The 19,285-nt window shown below is 38.9% G+C and overlaps 1 protein-coding gene across 1 annotated transcript in view; it reads right to left on the bottom strand.

Annotated features, from left to right (window-relative positions):
* mcf2l2 (MCF.2 cell line derived transforming sequence-like 2) overlaps positions 1–19,285 on the bottom strand; it is a 240,879-nt gene that overhangs the window by 141,104 nt on the left and 80,490 nt on the right. Inside the window, exons 2-7 of the mRNA XM_050055717.1 lie at positions 18,175–18,258; positions 7,627–7,741; positions 6,811–6,901; positions 5,793–5,912; positions 434–550; positions 173–322 (exon numbers count right to left, since the gene is read on the bottom strand). Coding sequence (XP_049911674.1) covers positions 173–322; positions 434–550; positions 5,793–5,912; positions 6,811–6,901; positions 7,627–7,741; positions 18,175–18,258 — 677 coding nt within the window. The remainder of the gene's footprint in view (positions 1–172; positions 323–433; positions 551–5,792; positions 5,913–6,810; positions 6,902–7,626; positions 7,742–18,174; positions 18,259–19,285) is intronic.

Genomic DNA, 19,285 nt, shown 5'->3' with positions numbered 1-19,285 from the left:
AGGCATCATGAAGCAAGGCTGGCATTTGTAGCTGGGGTTTGTTTTTTCAATTGTTGGCTACTGGAGCTTCACAGTTACATATTTAGTTTCACCCCAACCAGTGTGAAAATCTTTGTTGCATCACATACTTCCCATTTTAGTTTGTGCTGGTGCCTTAAATGTGCTAAATCACCTTCAGGTTGTCGTGTTTGTTGGTGTGTGAGGTGAGCAGGTCTTTGGTGCACTGGACATCATTGGGCAGCTCTGTCTCTGCCAGGTCTGTCCCAAACTTCTGTAACATCTGGGCTGTGCTTTTCACTGTCATGGCAAAGTTCTCTATAGCCTAGAGAAAAAGATCCACATGTGACCCAGAAGCATCCTAGAATTCAACTTTGTTTTGGAAAGTCACTGGTATTATTAGTTATACAGTATTTTGTAGTGTGTATTTACTCACGGTTCGGTGGTGGATCCACTGGCTGTGACAGTATTCCAGGCTTCCTCCTAGCTCCCGGGTCAGCTGGCCTTTATCCACATAACAGTGCAGGTCCGACAGAGAGTTTAACATCACAATCTGAAAACACATTGAATATATCACTTCAGTAGACTGAACTTATTCATTGCTTAGGTCTGTAATTTGTTTCTCTTATCATTTGCCATTCACTCCTCACATGCATGTTCACTCATAATTTCATGCTGTTATTGTGTGGGCCTGTCAGTGGAGACATCAGTTGTTCCGTCAGCTGAACATGGTTAACCAAAAGCACAACAACACACCTTCTCTGCTGGTCTATCATCTTACTGCTTATTGTTTTAAAAATGGTTCTCTTTCTATCTGTCAAAAAGGATGCTATTGAGGTGCATTATGGGAGGAGGAGGATGCAGTGTTTCTGTCTTAGCTTCTGCATCAGTTTTGACAATGATGGAATTTTATATCCTGTTGATTGAGACAAATCTGAAGCAGTTCTATATCCTGAAAATAAATGAAACACAACTCTGCTGTCTTCAGATGCAGTCTGACAAAGAATCCAAAGGTTGAATTGGGTGTAACAGGAACTTGCTTTATGTCTCCTGGCCTGTTTCCCTATACACAGGTTTGGGTGATTTCGGTTTGGTTATATACACCGATCAGCAAAACCATTAAAACCACTGACAGGTGAAGTGAACAACACTGATCATCTTGTTACAATGCAATGTTTTGCCGGGATACCTTGGGTTCTGACATTCGTGTGGATGCCATCTGACATGCTCCACCCACCTAAACACCAGTGCAGACCAGACACCCCCCATTATGGCAACAGCATTCCCCAGTAGCTGTGGCCCCCAAGCAGGACAATACACCATGCCACACCACAAAAACTGCTCAGGAATGGTTCAAGGAACATGACAGCAGCACAAGGCATCAATCTGGCCTCCAAATTCCCCAGATCCCCATATGATCAACATCTGTGGGACATGCTGGTACCCCACCTCACAACCCACACGATGCAGATCGGTCAAACTTCCTAGGAAGAGATCAATTTTAAGTGTTTTTCAAAAAATTCAAAATGGCAGAAAATCTATATAACCGGAAGTTATGGGTTCTTGGGGCAAATTTGTGAGGAGAGGCATCTCTGTGCAAAGTTTCATGTCTCTACGCCATACGGGGCATGAGATATGCCCATTCAGAGTTTGCAATTTCAATCGGTTTCTATAGCGCCCCCCTTTGGCCAATTGATGTAATATTGCTTCATTCACATCCTCCCATGACCCTCTACCACTGTGCCAAATTTCACATGAATTGACCAAGTCAGTGAGAAGAAAAACGTGGAACAGACACACACACCCACAGACAGAGTTTCATCATTACATAGTAAGATAAGATATAGTAAGATATAGTAAGATGAGACAAGATTAGCTGATAGTTTTTTAAAACTCACTATGTTTGAATTTGCCTCCTTTCAGGCCTACAAAAAATTACTCTGCATTAAGTTAAAAAAGCATTAAATGAAGATAAACAAAACATGAATCAAGGGGTTTGTGTGATTACAGAGAGGATTATATGCAGTGGTGTAATGGAGGGTATACTCAGGTATATGGGGTATACCCACTTCTTTTTCTATCCAGTTACAGTATACCCACCTATCAGCTAAAAAGTCATCGTAATATATAGGAGAGTATGCCCACTTCCTAATCGGTAACCTGCCTATGTACCTAGCACTGATTATATGGGTAAGACTTCACCTAATTAAAGTGATCAAAATGTTGTTGAACACAAGTGCACAGAACTTTCACTCTGCTCTGAGCAGTCAGTACTAGACGCACTCATTCAATATACCAAACCGGCACAGTTGAGGAAATTATCTCGGTTTGCTGATGCAGAGCTGTAGACCACCGAGCCCTTATGCCCATTTTTCATAAGAATTTGGAGATTTTATGTCAGACCTTGTTACTCACTCTGAGATTTACATTTTTGGTGAATATTGCTCATAATCTCAGCTGTTTAACATTTATGTAAAGCTTTTTTGGCTCTTCTTTTGTATTCACTCAGTTTGTACAGGGACACACTCATTATGTCCCTGCACAAACTGAGTGTGGGATCATGTGGGATAGACGTTTCTGCACTGACTGTCCCTCTTGTCACATCTGTGATGTCAGATCACTTTCTTATTGTAAAGTGACACCAGCCTGCCCTTGTAATGTTGGCTCTTAGGTATTTAACTTGCCACACTAGTCTGTCAACTTCAACTGTACTTTCTTTACCTGTACCTTTACTGTACCTTTCTAGTCTCTTGGATTTAGCTGCCCCTCTTTTTACAAAAACAAGACAGTTACAGAGGTCTACACCCTGAAGAAAGACATGCTCTAAAGCAGGCCTGCATGAGACTGGAATGTAAATGCTGTAAATCAAAACTGGAATTTTACCAGCTCTCATGACATGAGTGTGTATTAAATTTCAAGAATGCTAGCTCTGCTGGGAAAGCCTATTTCTCATGATTAATCAGTAATAATAAACACAATCCTAGATTTCTCTTTGACACTGTAGCAAGACTTGACCCAAAACAGCCGACTGTTAGCTTCTTATCTTTTTCGGCTCATAATTTTTTTTTACATTTCTTTTGCAGCAAGATCTAGTTTAGATATAAAATTAGTTCCTTGTCTCCAGCTTCATCTGTAAAATTGGCAGTGCAATACTCATAGGCTGAATCCCACTCAGTTCTGAGACTTTGAAAATGTTGTCTAGGCTGACATCAGCTTCTAGACCAGCCACTGCTTCCTTAATCCCCTACCAACAAAACTTTTTAGACCTTTTTAGACTTTAAGACCTCTGACAATTTCTGGGACTTACAATCAGAGGTGGGTAGAGTAGCCAAATATTGTACTCAAGTAAGAGTACTGATACTTTAGAACAATATTACTCAAGTAAAAGTAAAAAGTAGTCATCCAAATAATTACTTGAGTAAGAGTAAAAGAGTATTTGGTGAAAAAACTACTCAAGTACTGAGTAACTGTTGAGTAACGTCTGATTTATTTGTAAAATAAGAACATGAACGTAATCAATCAATCAAAAATAATAATCTGCAAATTCATGTATTTTAAACGATACCCCTTTAACTAAAACAAAAATAAATTAAATCTTTACAAACATAACATAAATCAAGGCACAAGAAACACAAATATATTCTTATATATACTGTACATATATATATATATATATATATATATATATATATATATATATATATGTAATTATGTACTCAGAGGTGGGTAGAGTAGCCAAATATTGTACTCAAGTAAGAGTATTGTTGCTTTAAAACAATATAACTCAAGTAAAAGTAAAAAGTATTTTGCATTAAAACTACTCTGAAAAGTACAATTTATCCAAAAAGTTACTCAAGTAAATGTAACTGAGTAAATGTAACTAGTTACTACCCACCTCTGCTTACAATGCTTAATATTTTGTCAACCTGTTGTTTCCGCTAGACCTCATCTTGATCCAGCATCTCCAAATAATAATCCACCATGTCTCTAAACTTCCATTCTTTTCAAATGTACTGGAGAGTGGTGTCTCAACAACTCTCAGACTATACATTACATTTAATAGTTCTCTTTTTTAACCTTTTCAGTGTGCTTTCAGGGCCTGCTATGACAACAAAATGGTGCTAACTAAAATTGTAAATGATCTTCTCTTTACTGTAAACTCAGATTTCCCCTTGGTGCTTCTATTATGGGATTTCAGGGCAGGTTTTGACACTACTGATCACTGTTTTCTCCTTGAGTAATTACAAAAGAAAGCTGGCTTCTCTAGCTTGGCTCATTTATGTTTAAAATCTCATCTATCTAAAAGAACACAGGGTGTTTCCTTTAATAATTTAACATCAATATATTCTAATGTGAAATATGGAGTACCTCAGGGCTCTGTTCTTGGCTCTCTGCTCTTCTCTCTTTATATTTCTCCTCCTGGTCAAATTACATGTCATCATTGAATTTATTTCCAATGCTACGCTGATGATACTCAGCTGTAGCAGCACCTAAATTATTTTAAAACTGAGACACTGGGGGTCAACATAGACATTAGTTTGATCAAGTAATGGTGACTCTAGAAACGTGCAATATCCCAAAGTCACATAGTCAAGAAGCTTGATGTTACGTTATTAAGATCTCTAGCATAGCTAAATCAGGTCTCTTTATCCATGTCTCATGCTGTACCCTAAATAAGGCCTTTGTATCATCCAGAAGGGATCATTGTAACATTTTGTTGTCAGGCCTGTCACATTCTGAAAGTATTCAAACAGTTTAGAATGCTGCAGCTAGTGTCCTTACTAAACAATCCTGATTTTTTTTTTCCACAGTACACAAGTTTCAGCTTCCCTCCATTAGCTCCAAATCCATGTCAGATCAGACTTCAAGGTCCTTATGATGACTCACAAAATTATTAATATGCAATTATTCTTTGATTTCATTCATTTTCCTATTTATTTGAATGATGTGCTTTAGTTCAGCCTATTGTGTGTTTGCGTGGTCTGTCCACTTTCCAGGTTACTTGGTGGGGAGGAGGTTGTGTGGCATATGTTCTATCTGTCTGGCGACACCTGGAAGCTGCTTGAAGGTCTCCTGAAATAATTTTATCCGAGTGAAGGGTCTCAGGCCAGAGAATGTCATATGTTCTACAGAAAAGTCCCTAGAGGTAAATTTGTGGTTTTTGATAATGGGATGTATAAGTAAAACTGACTGACTGGCCTGATTTTGATATGAGATTTTTTTTTGTAATTTCCAATTTCAGTTTGTCCTCCTTTGGTGGAGGTATGACTGATTATCATGTACTTAGGGGAGACAGATTTAATATAACATAACTGTAATTGACAGGATCCTGGACTTTGGAGCTCTAATTATTGTAAATAATTTGATGAGTATGTTGATGCAACTGATGGCAGGGCTCGGCTTAGGGTTCACACTGAGTATACCTAATGAGGTTGTTATATCAAAACATTAAAAACACCGTGCAGTGTGCAGATGTGAAGTCTTGAGAAAAAAAAATACTCTCAGCAGCTTCAGACAACTATGGATGTTATCAGAACTTTAATTCAAACTTTAATTTAAACTTTAAGCTACTATGAGTTTTCCTACATGAGTTTTCACTGTTAGTGCAGATTGTGTATACCTGAATGTTTGCTGGGAAGGGTTACCAGTTTGACACAAGCAATGCCTAATCCAGTTGACTTGACATGTATAAAACGATTATATGTCATGCATCATTTATCAGTCATGCTTTGCAGCAAAAGATACTGATTCCTCCTGATCACAGCTTTATATGGATGGTAGTGAAGCATGCTTACCGGTACCTTCATTTTAAAGTCATCCTTGTGCAGCTTGATCCCAATGTCTGCTATAGCCCTCTGGAAGAACCTTGATGGCCTCAGCACTAACACCAGCTGCAGGTTTCCTGGAAACGCCCCCTAGATAACACAACATCATATCCATTTACAATACATTTACAAGCCATCCCATCATGTTCTTCACTCATTCATTCGGCCATTTTCTTGAATCAGGTTGCACTAACGAGCAGGCAAGAACTGGGACCACAGTGACAGTGACAGACATGTGAATGGGTATGAATATACATGTGTCTTGTTGGTATGAAATCATCAAAAGGACCAGATTATAACAGCTCATTCTGAACACATTTCTGAACTTTAACATGTACTTTATCAATAAATGTATTTGATCGCTCTCAACATTAGATTTCTGTTGACTGAACTGCTTTTACCATCACAACACATTCTCATTCCGACCTCATCACATATCAACGTCTGATCATGGAATTTCCACATCCAGATATGACGTGCAAGGTAACCTGTGTTGGTTGATGATGTTCTGGGATGCCTTGTCAACTTCAGCCTGTTATACATATTGGCTGTATCCAAAATACACTTCCATTTCACAAGAAATGTACAGTTTGCATACAGTCCCTTTCAAAATAAATGCACTTCGTCGATACAAGCATTGACATTTATTTCCTTCAACAACAAATGCACATGGTTATGTTTAGCCAACACATGATTGGGTTAAGGCAAGAAAAGCACATGGTTGGGTTAAGAAAAAGAGAACAGGGTTTGGCTTTACATTCATACGAGAAACAAACACCTGCCACCGGTGGTTTTTGAACCCATCCACTACCCCTCCCACCCGCCCCCTTGACTTTAGTTGAACAATACTGGCAACCGGCTGCGTATGATTCCGTCATGAAAGGACAGCTTTTTTCATCAATGTCATTATCAGTTTTAGATAAATAAAAATGATAAAGATTTTCAACATCTTAGGTATATATGGATTAATATGTCATGGAGAACTTACAGCGATCCTGGATAGAGAGGCCTTCACTGAGCTCCATTTGTCCTTTCGCCGGTCGATGATGATAATGAAGCCGATACTGGCAGCATCCAGACTGGAGACAGGAGATAGAGAAGGCATGTAACTGGACTGCTGCTTTGTGCGTGTGTCTGTGTAAGGCATGCCAATGAAATTCCTTAAAACGATTTACTCTGCTTACTGATCCTGAAAATGCAGAGCTCGACTGAAGAGCAAACACATCTTGCACATTTTAAATAATCCACAAATAGGTTCACTACTATGTGGTTATTTGCAGAAATGTTGTATGTCTTTCATATTTCAGTTTTGTGTTTAAATGTTGAATATTCCTCAATTACTGTGCTTCATGGAAGCACCACGCTGATTTCCTGGGGTCAGGTAGGTTTTCAGGATAGAGAAACTACACACTAGACAGAGATTGGGTAAGAAGTGGAGCTTAATATGGGCCCTGCAGCTAAATTTTATCCCTGATGCCCCACAGCAGGTTACCCTGGCCATGCCACTGGTACAATAATCATACATGGCTTAGTTCCTTCTATTAAGATGTAATGAGATGACTAGAAATGGCCTAATCAGTGTAAAATGAATAATCACATCCTGAGCTAGTTGCCATGTTCATCAATTAGAGTAAATTACATTAAAACATGTTTAATGTAATTCTGTAAAGGTGGTGCCTAAGAGGTTAAATGGAGGTCTTCATTACTGTCCAGTTTTGGCTAATGGATAACTTGAATAGTAATAGTCTGATTATGTCAGGATAACCACAATAACAATTCACTTAATGTGTATGGGAGTGTGTACCTGGGTATGCTGGTCAAGTAGGTGGCAACATTGAGGAAGTCTTCCTCTGGCACTTCGCTGAAGCCTGAGTACTCTGGGAAGATAATGATGGGGGCGCCATCTTTCCCTCGCCCTCCTGCAAACACACACACACATAACATTTACTATTCTTTCTTCTTGCAGAAACTCACCCTTGGGTCTTACACTGCCTGACAGTATCACATTTACTGTGATATCAGTAATGCCTGCAGGTGCCCAGTAGCTACATTTTTGTTTTCATTTCTTGTCTTGTACCCTTTGTTACTGGAGCAGGTATTTGGTATGACAGAGAACTTCCGATCACCCAGACAGACTGACCGGACCTAGCGCCACCAAGGGCAGTGTGAGTGCCCCTGGAAGGGAGCAGTGATAAGAACTAGGCTGGCCCAGCTTGGTCCTAGGACTGTTTCACTACCCAGCCAGCTCCTGGCTGATGTCTTGTCACAGGAAAGTGGAATGAATGAAATAGAATTCGGACTGGCCAAACACCAGGGAGATCAGAGAATGTAGTGCCTATATCTTTGCAGAGATCTGGCTCCATCATGACATCCTGGATCAGGCTGTTGCGCAGTCCAACAGGTGGACTGTGTTTAATTCCAACAGAGCACAGGACTCCCGCGGACAAGGGGAGGTGCTCTTGGTGCTCAGGAGTAGTCAAGTTGATGGATAACGTTTCCCTGATGTTGTTTTTTTTGTTAAGATGCCGACCATATTACCTGCCCTGAGAATTCACCAGTGTTTTTATTGCTGCTGTATACATTCCTCCCATGTAATTTCAAAAAAGAGAAGGGTTTGTCTGCACACTGCGAGAGAGGGGCGTAATATGAAGGGGGCTTAACTTATTGCAGGGGATGTAAAAGTTGTCCAAATTACAGAGAACCACATGAGATGCCAAAACAAGATGTCGGAATGATTGTGTAGAGTGCCGTAGAAATATTTCCTGAGATAACTATTTAGCTGACCATCTATAAAAACTTAACCTACCTCACTTTGCATGGTCATTAAAGTGTGAAATATTTTTATGTTCTCAAGGGAAAAAAAATCATAGTAAGTAAGAAATTAATATTTTAATTGAATTGTTCTTATTGTATAGCTTATATAGAAAAGGCTGCTGATTATTTAAAAAAAAAAAAAGGAAAAATAAAACCATGACACAGATGGATTTGCCTTTTTGAGGACATATACAGCAAATGGCACTGATTGTAAATTAATGATATTCTTTTTTGTATCATTTATCTTTGAACACAGGTATATTTTCAAGGTAGCAATCTGAATCACTCTATGGGCACCTCCATCCCAGGGGCCCAAGTGGAATCTCACTGCCTGCGCTGTCTTTATTTATGCCCCTGCCCCTGGCTCACATTCTTTTTAAGTCGTGGGTCACTGTATCATGGCTGGATTGATGCTATCATAAGATGGTCTCTAGTTAAAAATTAGGTTTATAATGTGCCTTTGAGTGATATTGTACAGAGCGCCCTGTAGCCTCCAACTAACAACACAAGATGTTAGCTGGGGCAAATAACCTAAAATGTTAACCATCTCTCTATTATGCCATCTCCTCCTAATTATACCACCTGCAGGTAAAGGCGTGTGTATGCCTGGTCTGAAGTATGCTTGAAGTGTTCACATTCTCACTGCATATTCTTTGTTTATAAATACCTCTTTATGTGTGGGAAAACATGTACACATGGTGTTTGTGCATCATCATTTATGCATCTGGCCTCGACTCTATGTGGTGAAATGACAGCCAGCAGCATTTTGATCAAGAACAAAAAAAAAAAAAAAAAAGCCTTGCTTGATTTAAATTGATCAATCATGAACTCATCACATCTCTTAGCAGCTGGTAACCTGTACACAAGAGGACCAAAACTACTGACTTAAGTCTGCTTCCCTTTGTTTAATGGTTTAATGAAACCACTGCTGCACATAAATAGAGTAAAAAATATGTTAAAAAAATATATTAATTTTAATTTTGTGATAAAATATCATCTGCAAAAATCTGTTTTTAATCAAAGATTTTTTTCGATCTGTTAATTATTAGTTGTACTCTTTTTTTCTTTATGCAAATTCTGCATTTTACATGATCATTCAACACCATCTCTTTTTCTTAATTTTTACTTAAAAGTTTTTTTTCTTTATAATAGCTAATTGAAAATAGCTTTGAACAGATGGAAGAAAAGAAGAATGTTATAAACAGATGAAAGACTGAATGGCTTTGCAGGGTTGTGCACCTTTAAGAAAGACGGGGGGGGGGGGGGGAAACTTGTAGTTCTGCAGGCTGCAGACGGATTCTTCTGTCAGAAAATGCACTAAAGGAATGCTCTTCCGTTTTTGTTGTTGTTTTTGTTGTGTTCCTGTGCAGCATAAAAAGACTACAACTGCATGTTGTTGCGCAGTCCTGTGTTTTACAATAACAATAAATGAACCTTGAACCTTCAGTATCAGCCTTTCCCATGAGTAATATGTCCCCCTTGTGGTATGTCTTGATACTTAATTTTATACACATTTACAACAAATTCAGTTTAATTCTATGGCATTGTTCCAAACTAGAATTCCAAATAAAACTCTACTGGGTTTGAACATTTGTACAGATTGTCCTGCCAGTGGGACAGGATGAAGTTAAAGACATTTATGTCTAAAAAGTCAGAGAATATCTGTGAAGTTTATTTTGCATGAATATAATGTTTCACCTTTAATGTTTTGATTTTAAGTTTTAAGGGGGAAAAAAACTCTTCACTTCTTCCAAAACATCATTGATTCCAGGATGAAGGAACAATTGTAAGATGTTGAATTTAAATAACCTAATCATGGTAAATGTTGGAAAACCTTCAAGACACAGATGTTCCCATCTTACTCTTCTGCTTCTACAAAACAGCCACAAGATGGCAATCTTGAGCTGAAAATCTTCCAGCACCTCACCTAAAACACTGTTAGAGGTGGAGAGAACACTAGTGATGATGTGTTTAATTTGTGAAGAAATTCTTACCCAAAACTCCATTTTTGGTCTGACACAGACACACACATCTCTCTGTCACCTACAGTCTCACCAATCATCTCTCAGCCTCACACATTTAATTAACTAGCTGAAAATGGAAAGACAAAAGATGAAAAGTAGCATCAGGTAGCATCAACATGGATGTCAGGACTGTTGAGAGGTTTCCCAACAGAACATTGTATTGTTAAGAGATGATCGGTGTTATTCACTTTACCTGTCAGTGGTTTTAATGCTTTGGCTGATGAGTGCACATCAGCAATGGGTCAAATAACTATGTATAATGAGACATTGGACTTACATTCATCAGGTGGCCATGCATAATTCAAAATAAGCGCTGATGTTGCTCTGAATCTGCTTGGTGTGTTAATAGACAAGTGTTTGCTAACATGTTTGTCATATCAGCTAATGCCAAGATTGTTTTTAACTTCCAAAAGTGCACTGCTCCCAAGTGGCCAAAAAAGAAAGGAAAAAAAAACACTTAATGCAGGTTTGAGAATTCTCCACCCTTCTCCATGGCCAGTGTGTAATTATCTGAGGACGACATCCTTTAACTCTCTTTTGCAGGGATGCTGAATATCACCTTAATGTCCACACTGAGAAAAGAGCAACTTTTTTTGCATTTTCTATTTCCTTAGGGCAATAATAACAAAAATCAGTGTTTTTTTGGTTTTTGTTTTGGTTTTTAACAGACCCCATAGCTTTTTAAATATAGACGTCTAACAAACTGTTGAGATGTCACTTTAATATAAATTTCTTTAAAAAAGAAATAAACAAACAAAAAATCTAAATTACGAACCATTTACTGTAATAATGCTTGTATGTCGGTATACCAACATATATCAGTTTGTTATCATGAAATTAGTAGCATTAACAGTACTAGAATTAATTCCATGTATTTATTCTTGATATTAACCATTACAGTACTTTGAAATCATCACAGAAATGGTGAAAAATCATATTGATATAATTATTCTCATCAAATATACAATGGAATTACATTAAAACTATGGTATTAAGAACAATGAATATTCATGCTTTTTTTAATCCAAAATATTTTCACTGCATGGTACCCTGGGTGCATTGGGTGTTGAAATTCTTAGACACCATGTGGCCTTCAGCCTGTTACATGTCGATACAACACCCTATAGTGATGTTTTTTTGTCTTTCAACAGCCAACATACGTGGTTACGTTTAGTCAACACACATCCATGGTTGGGTTTAGGAAAAAAGAACAGGGACTTTTGCCCGCTTAACTTATGTTGTTGTCAGACTGCGTTTCGCCCTGATGCTGCCGGGGGGCGTTACAGAATGACAGCAACCACCCATGTATTCATCGGTGTCTGACGCCGTGTCACTGACCAAGTACTGGTATTCGACTACTTCGAAATGAGACTGGGTTGTAGCATCACTACCTTTACCATAAAAGGCAAATTCAACCATTTGATTGAGCATGACTTTAGACAATATATATATATATATACATATATATATATATATATATAGAGAGAGAGAGAGAGAGAGAGAGAGAGAGAGATAGATAGATATAGATATAGATATATAGATAGATATATTATATCACTATACATATAATGGATAACATGAAATGTATTATTTACAACTAGGAATCATCAGAAGTTTGTTTGTTTGTTTTGTTTTGTAGAAAATAGTAAATTTTATTGACATTAGCCATTAGCTTAGCTTCACTACCTTTACCATAAAATGACAAATGAACAGTTTTTTAGAGCATGTTTTTAAAAAATTATTTGACCCTCATTAGACTTTTGTTTTTTGTATCAAGTTACAGAAATATTTTCCGTTAGACCTCTGGAACTACAACGTGGACAAAAAATGCCTTCCTCTGAAAATCCCACCACACAAAGCCCTCATGTCTAAAATGACTTTTTCTGTTACTTTCTTCCTGTGGAAGGTAAACTGAAAAGGCACTAGTTAAAGACACAGCGACATCTAGTGGAGTTTTTTTAGCATAGCATACCTAAACCAAATGGTAGAGAGAGCTTAAAGGAAATTTCGGTTTAATTCAACCTGTCTCCTATCGTCCTAAATTTGTTTCAAGTGACTAGTGACATAAAAATAATAGTTAGCATGTTAGCCGTTAGCCTAGATACAGCCGGGGCGCATAGTAGCGTCAGACCTGTTAAAACGTAAGTGAACGGGCATACTTCAAGTGCAAAGTTAGTCCACTAAACAAGCTTTTTTTCCACAAAGACCGCCTCATATCGTTAGGATAAATGTCAGAGAACATATAGAAAACGACATGTAAACGTGTTGTCTTACCTTACCGGTGTGCTGCCATGTTTGTTTACCATTTAGCTCTACTTTCCAAAGCACAGCCGAAATATCGCGAGAACAAGCAGCGATCTCATACTGTGCCTGAAATCTCGCGAGCTTTTACAGAGGTATTTAACCAACAGTTTATTTTGTATATGAAAGCTTTTACATAGGCTGTGGAGTCTGGCTTTCATTTTTCAACACTCAGACTGTAATGAGCTTTGTGTTTTGCAAAGAGGAACAGATAAGCGAGAGCTACCATGGCTGAACAGATAAAGAAAAGAGCACCACATGTAAGCGTTCAAAATTCATACATAGAAAACAACAGAAATCCATGAAAGTAGACATCGCATTGCTAGGTATACTATGTGACTTGTGAGAGGAAGATTAATTTGAGTACTGTCAGGTTTAAGTTCACATGTGACAAAATTGTATATAAAGAAAAAGACCAAAATATCCAACCAAAATAGCAACCCACATCCTACTGAGAAGGCACACACACTCACAAACAACACACGCATGTGGTGAAAGCAATAAACCAGGCCTGTGTTAAACTTATGTAACTGTGAATGCAAGGACTGCTGAGAGAGGGACTTTTGAAAACAGTTGTTATTTTGGCTGTTGACAGAGGCCTGAGAGAAGGAATGAGAAGCATCCCCAGAGAACCACACAGGCTGCTGGGCTGCAATGCTCTGTCTAAACTTTTAAAAAATAAAATGATGTGACTTTACACCAGCTGGATTACAGTAATAAGATAAGCTTCCCAAAGCAAAAAAACAACAACACATCTCTGATGAAAATGGAAGTTGAACTTTTTGAAAAGTTTATATAATTCTTTAATACCACACACAGTATTATTGCATGCTTTCTCAGACAAAAATGCATGTAGACTCCTCTAGATTTCCTCCTCTATTGTACCTCAACAACTGCACGGCCAATCAAACAGTCAACTAAAGAGCTTTCTGTGTTTTTTGTCTTTTCTCTGTAAAAGAATTTGAGTATGATCCTCTGTGATGAATATAAACTCAAGCAACTGTTTTATACATAAAGTCCTTCCTTCTGTGACATGTGCTGATGATAGAACATGTATCAGAAGGATTAAAACGTAAACATTCAGTTCCACTAAGCTTGAAGGGAGAAGGGGAAGTGATAGTGCAAGTGGTACTATGAATAAGAGGACATCCAGGGTAATCTTAAATACCATTAGAGGTGGAGAAAGCTTGTTGAAATGGAGGTGGAGGAGAGACTGGGGAGATATAGAATGTTGCAATAACACAGCACATACTGGGAGATAATAAGGTTTCTGGCACCTTAACATAAACGCAAAGGAAGAGCAGAGGCTGGTGTAACATTACAGTATAGGGAGGATAGAGTCTTATTATGTAAGGTACCATACAGTACAAAGGAAGTGTCATCTGTTGTAAAAACAATAGCCCACTGGTGGAACAGTGTAATGACATACAGCAGATACCAAAAGAAAGGGACTCAATTGTAAAATATCCTATGGAGACTGAGGTGTGCGGTTAGGTATACATCTCTATGTACTGCAGATTGCATGTGGCTGGTGTGTGGTTTAAGGGAATCTCCACCAATTTTATACATAAAGGTCATACAGTCAAAGGCATTTGGTCTTTTCAGCCTGTGAACAGTCTGATGTGCTATGTCTCTGGATGAGATTTGTCAAGTCTGAGAGAATAGTGAAGGATTGTGATGATATCATCAGAGTTATCTCTGCCTGGGCTCTCACACCACATAACTACATCCAAAATCTCTCCCACTTTATACTTGCCCCTGCCAAGTCTGTTTCAGCTGGCTGGACACTGCCACATGACATTAATTCCTCCCATCAGCTTAACTGTCACTTCCCACACATGGATAACACCAAAACCACAACAAGATAGTCTTTTCAACTTTCCTTTCTTGGCACAATTTAGATACTCCGTTAAACACACACCAGTAAAGCTGTCCTCTGGGAGTGTGTGTATGTAGTCGCTAAAACTGCTACAGATTCTCAATGACGCTGGCAGATAGGGAGTCTGAAATCCTATTCAAGGTATGTGTAGTGCTTTATACTGTAAAACCCCAAACCATCCATGACACAAAATTTTAATGTTAAGTCTACACAATTGCTCCGGATTGTCAAAATGACATAAAAACTTTATGTTCACTTGACACAAAAACTCATCCCTTGTGAGCTTGAATTATTTATTTTCTGTTAAGTCAACAATTTTTGAGTTTTGAGTTAATTTAACTAAATTAACACTATCATTGTGCACTTGTGGTGTGTTGGGGCTAAATGGGTGGGGTTTCCCAGCATGCTGTGAGACAATGTGTTTAAAGCCATAAGCTGAAGAAAACGGTGTTTAAATGTGTTCTGAATCACTCTCACTAGCCATTACACAGTGATTAATGTTTACGTATTTCACAATGGCTCTAATGGGTTACAGTTAATGTTGTGACTGTAAAGACATTTTGCACCCTGTGTTAAGTGGTATGCACAGTTAGTGACTTCCTGCCTGTGTATATGTTAGTGTGTCTAATATAAAGTTGTGCTAAGGTGAAATGAAGAGCACTTCCTGGTTTAGAATTCATCTGTTTGCCTTATTCAAGCAATAAAAGAAGTTTCTCTGTGACGTAGATGTCCAGTGAAGTGGCATTTGAGCTGTGCTATAGGATGTGACCATAGTATGAAACAAATAAGTATTTGTTCTATTTGAAGGCCACCCCAAGAAAATCTGGTATTTCTTCTATTACTTCAGTTTTCTTTGCTTTTAGGATAGTTTGCAAATGTCTCCCTACAGTGTGTTTTCCCTGTTTTTTATCATTATTTATTAGTATTATTATTTATTTTTTGCCTAGCATATATTCAGCTTATTTTTTGCCATTAGTTATTTCTGTTTGTGTCTTTTGAGACAAACCTCCTGTGTTCCTTTTAATCCTTTTAAAAAGTTGTGTTGCTGTCTCTACGCTGTGTGTGCGTGTGCATGTGTCCATGATGTGTGTGTGTGTGTGTGTGTGTGTGTGTACATATATTTTTTTTGTGTCTTTTACATTTTAAGTTTTTAGTGATACTTTGTATATACTTTTTATATTTATATTAATATACCTTTTATACTTTTTTTAGATAAACAACATTGCACAATACAAACAAATGATTGTGGTTCTTTTAGTAATTTATTTTAGCTTTCATGCTTCGTTTGTTGTATGTTTAAGTGTCTCCTGTTTGTGTTTGATTGTGAATGTAGCTGCCATATGAAGTAATTTCCTGTTAGGATCAGTAAAGTATGTATCATATCCTTTGGTTTGCTGTGCACGAAGTATTGCACAACACTTTGGGGTAAGCCTCTGTGTGTGTATGATTTAAGGGAAACGTGGTTATAGAAAAGTGGATAAAGGCTAGTCTTTTGACAGTCAGTCTGTTTTATTAATCATATCCTTCTTTGTAGTTGTGTGGGCATAGTTAATTATTTTATATGTAGTTTTATAACTAGGTTCGGGAACAAAGACCACGCCTCGAACACATCCCATTTCTGCCCAATAGTATTTAAGCACACCTGATGCATTCTCTTTCCCTTCAACACATTTCTCACATCCCACCCATCCAATCCCATCTTGCCTCTTACATCTTTTTCTCTGCTCCTTTCTGCATACAGGAACCAGGTGCTCGCCAGCAACCCGGAAACCCAACCTTCATCCCTCAACCCTCAGTCTTCCATCCCTTCATCCTTCAACCATCATACCTTCATTCCTCTCTCTACATCCCTTGATCCTTACCCTGCTACCCTTCATCCCTCAACCCTTCATCCCTCATCCCTTCATCCTTTCGACCCTCAACCCTTCATCCCTCATCCACTCGACCCTCAACCCTTCATCCCACATCCCTCACCACTTCATCCCTCATCTATTTGACCCTCAACCCTTCATCCTTCATCCTTCAACCCTTCATCCCTCATTCCTTCATCCCTCATCAATTCAACTCTCAACCCTTCATCCCTCATCCCTTCATCCATCATCTATTCGACCCTCAACCCCTCATCCCTTCATCCTTCATCCCTCAACCCTTCATCCCTCATTCCTTCATCCCTCATCCATTCGACCCTCGACCCTCATCCCTTCATCCCCCATCCACATCCTTTCATTTTCTAATCTCTCGATCCTCACCCCTCCTCAGAACCCAAAATCCATCATATGCAATAAATCATTCAAAATCTTTATCTTATTGGTGTGGTCTTTGTTAGTAAACTTCCTGTTACACAGAGGCAGGATGGCATTTAAGGATCACAGTATTGTCACTATTTAAAATCTAAGTGCCTGCTTTGGCATTTCAATATTCATTTTATTACAGTAATATGGCCATCCAGTTGTACTGCAGAAATGTTTGTACAATTGCACTGGAAGCCAAGTCTTTGCCTAATCTGTGAGTTGACCTTTGTAGAAGCTAGTCTTGGGTGGATCCAGGTTAAGGCGTGGCTCAGCACACATAACCATATTTAGCAGAAAGCCTAACATGGAGACAGGTGTTTAAATGACATGGGCATTTACCAAATAGTGAGGTTGTGCTGGGAGATATGCTGCTGATTGCAAAGTAGGAACCAGTGTTTTTTGAGCTACACCCACACGGGGGGCTAGAAAATGTTTTACCATATGTTTTGAATCTGTCTCTTGAGTTTCCCAACTCAGTGGAAGTTCAATGCTACACTGCTGGAAGGCTCCTTTAAATCTCATTGTTTTCATTCTTGGCTGTTTAAAAAAAAAAAGAAAAGAAAAAAATATTTTTTATAGCCTCATTCATTCAAATGTGGTTTTGTTGTCTGGTTCAAGGAGACTTTGTTCACCACAACAAGAAAAGATAAGTATGTTTTCAAAAATAGAGTGAAGAAACAAGGCTGCAGATTATCACTGAAAGTAATCTAGAACAAGTTATTTAAGTTATTTCTGTGGAAAATAATAAAATCTGATTTCAACATATTTTTAAAAATGTATCCTTAACAAGTACTAGTAAATTACTGCATTTTTTTTTTTTAGATTTGATGTACCACACAATACAGAGCTTTTGACCTGAAACTTGACTTCATTTTACAGCCAATTTGCATGTAAAATGTTTTGCAGCAGTAAGTTATTGTCTTGACAACGGTTTGACTACCAGTATTAATGTTTCCAAGCTCTCCATTGAAATACTCTACACAGGGTCACAACCTCCAGGTGTGGACAGCAGGACAGTGGGACCATGAAGTCTTGTTACATACCTGAGAGCAAGGCAAACTGGCGATGAAGCTGCTCTATGATGTCCACAGCCAGCAGGGGCCTGATATCCTGCTGCATGATCTCATCTGTAAGAAGAAACACACTGATAAGACAAAGCCAGATAAACAGTAAAACATCCACTGATTCCTGAGAGTTAGTGAAGGCAATCTAAAGTAACTGGGGCACAAATGAATCCAAATAATAGAAAAAAACAGAAAGAAAATACTGTCAGGGAGAAAGAGAAGACAAACAGAAAAACAATGAGATTAGTTATACAGCCCCTTTGCCTCTGCCTCTTCAAGGCAGAAATTGCACACTGTTAAAAAGTAGCTGATAGCAGTTAGCAGCTAACTCAAATAGGAAGTACAGCCGCAGAGAATGTCTGCAAATCAGGAAAACAATCCTCAAGGTGCGGACACACCAAACCGACATCAAAGAACTAGCAGCGACGAAAGCCAACTGTTCCGTCGTCTATGTCGCCTCACGTCGCCCTGTGTCAGTTGCATTTGAACATACTACACGGACTACATGCGACGGCCAAGTGGCACGTACCTTCTGCGCCTGCATGAGAGAGAAAGTACATCCTGACAGCCAAGGGGTTTCCTATCTGTGCAGCCAAGCACTGCAGCACCTCCACGGACTATTACATCCAGACGGTCCCAGTGTTTTCTCCACAGGCTCCACTTCACTCAGCTGCCTAATAAACCCGCTGCTTCTTCCCACTTTAACCTGAATAACAAACCAGGGCTCGGTGCTCCGGTTGGATCCAAACAGAGAGCCGGGGCTAGCTCAGAGACTAGTGGAGGCTAACTGGCTGTGCTTCCCTCCGGTCATGTTGCGGGTAACGCTCCGCTAGCCGCACCCACTGCTATCCCTACAGGGGCGAGGAAATAAAACCTGAACAACCAATCAGAGTGATCTCTCTCACTGACAAGCTCCGCCGCCGATTCAACATGCTCAATCGGCCGAAAAGCCGCCGATGCCAACGCCAAAGTGTCGACGATGCGGGACACACCGCAAAAACTAAGCTGTCAGATGCTCACCAATGGCCTGACTTTGGTCGACGGCCGACCGTCGGCTTGGTGTGTCAGGGCCTTTACCCTCCGAGCAGAG

This window comes from Epinephelus moara, chromosome 10 (genome assembly GCF_006386435.1).
Source record: "Epinephelus moara isolate mb chromosome 10, YSFRI_EMoa_1.0, whole genome shotgun sequence".
Classification (NCBI taxonomy): domain Eukaryota; kingdom Metazoa; phylum Chordata; class Actinopteri; order Perciformes; family Serranidae; genus Epinephelus; species Epinephelus moara.
The sequence above is the reverse complement of the archived record's forward strand: the minus strand, read 5'-3'. Positions and strand labels throughout refer to the sequence as shown.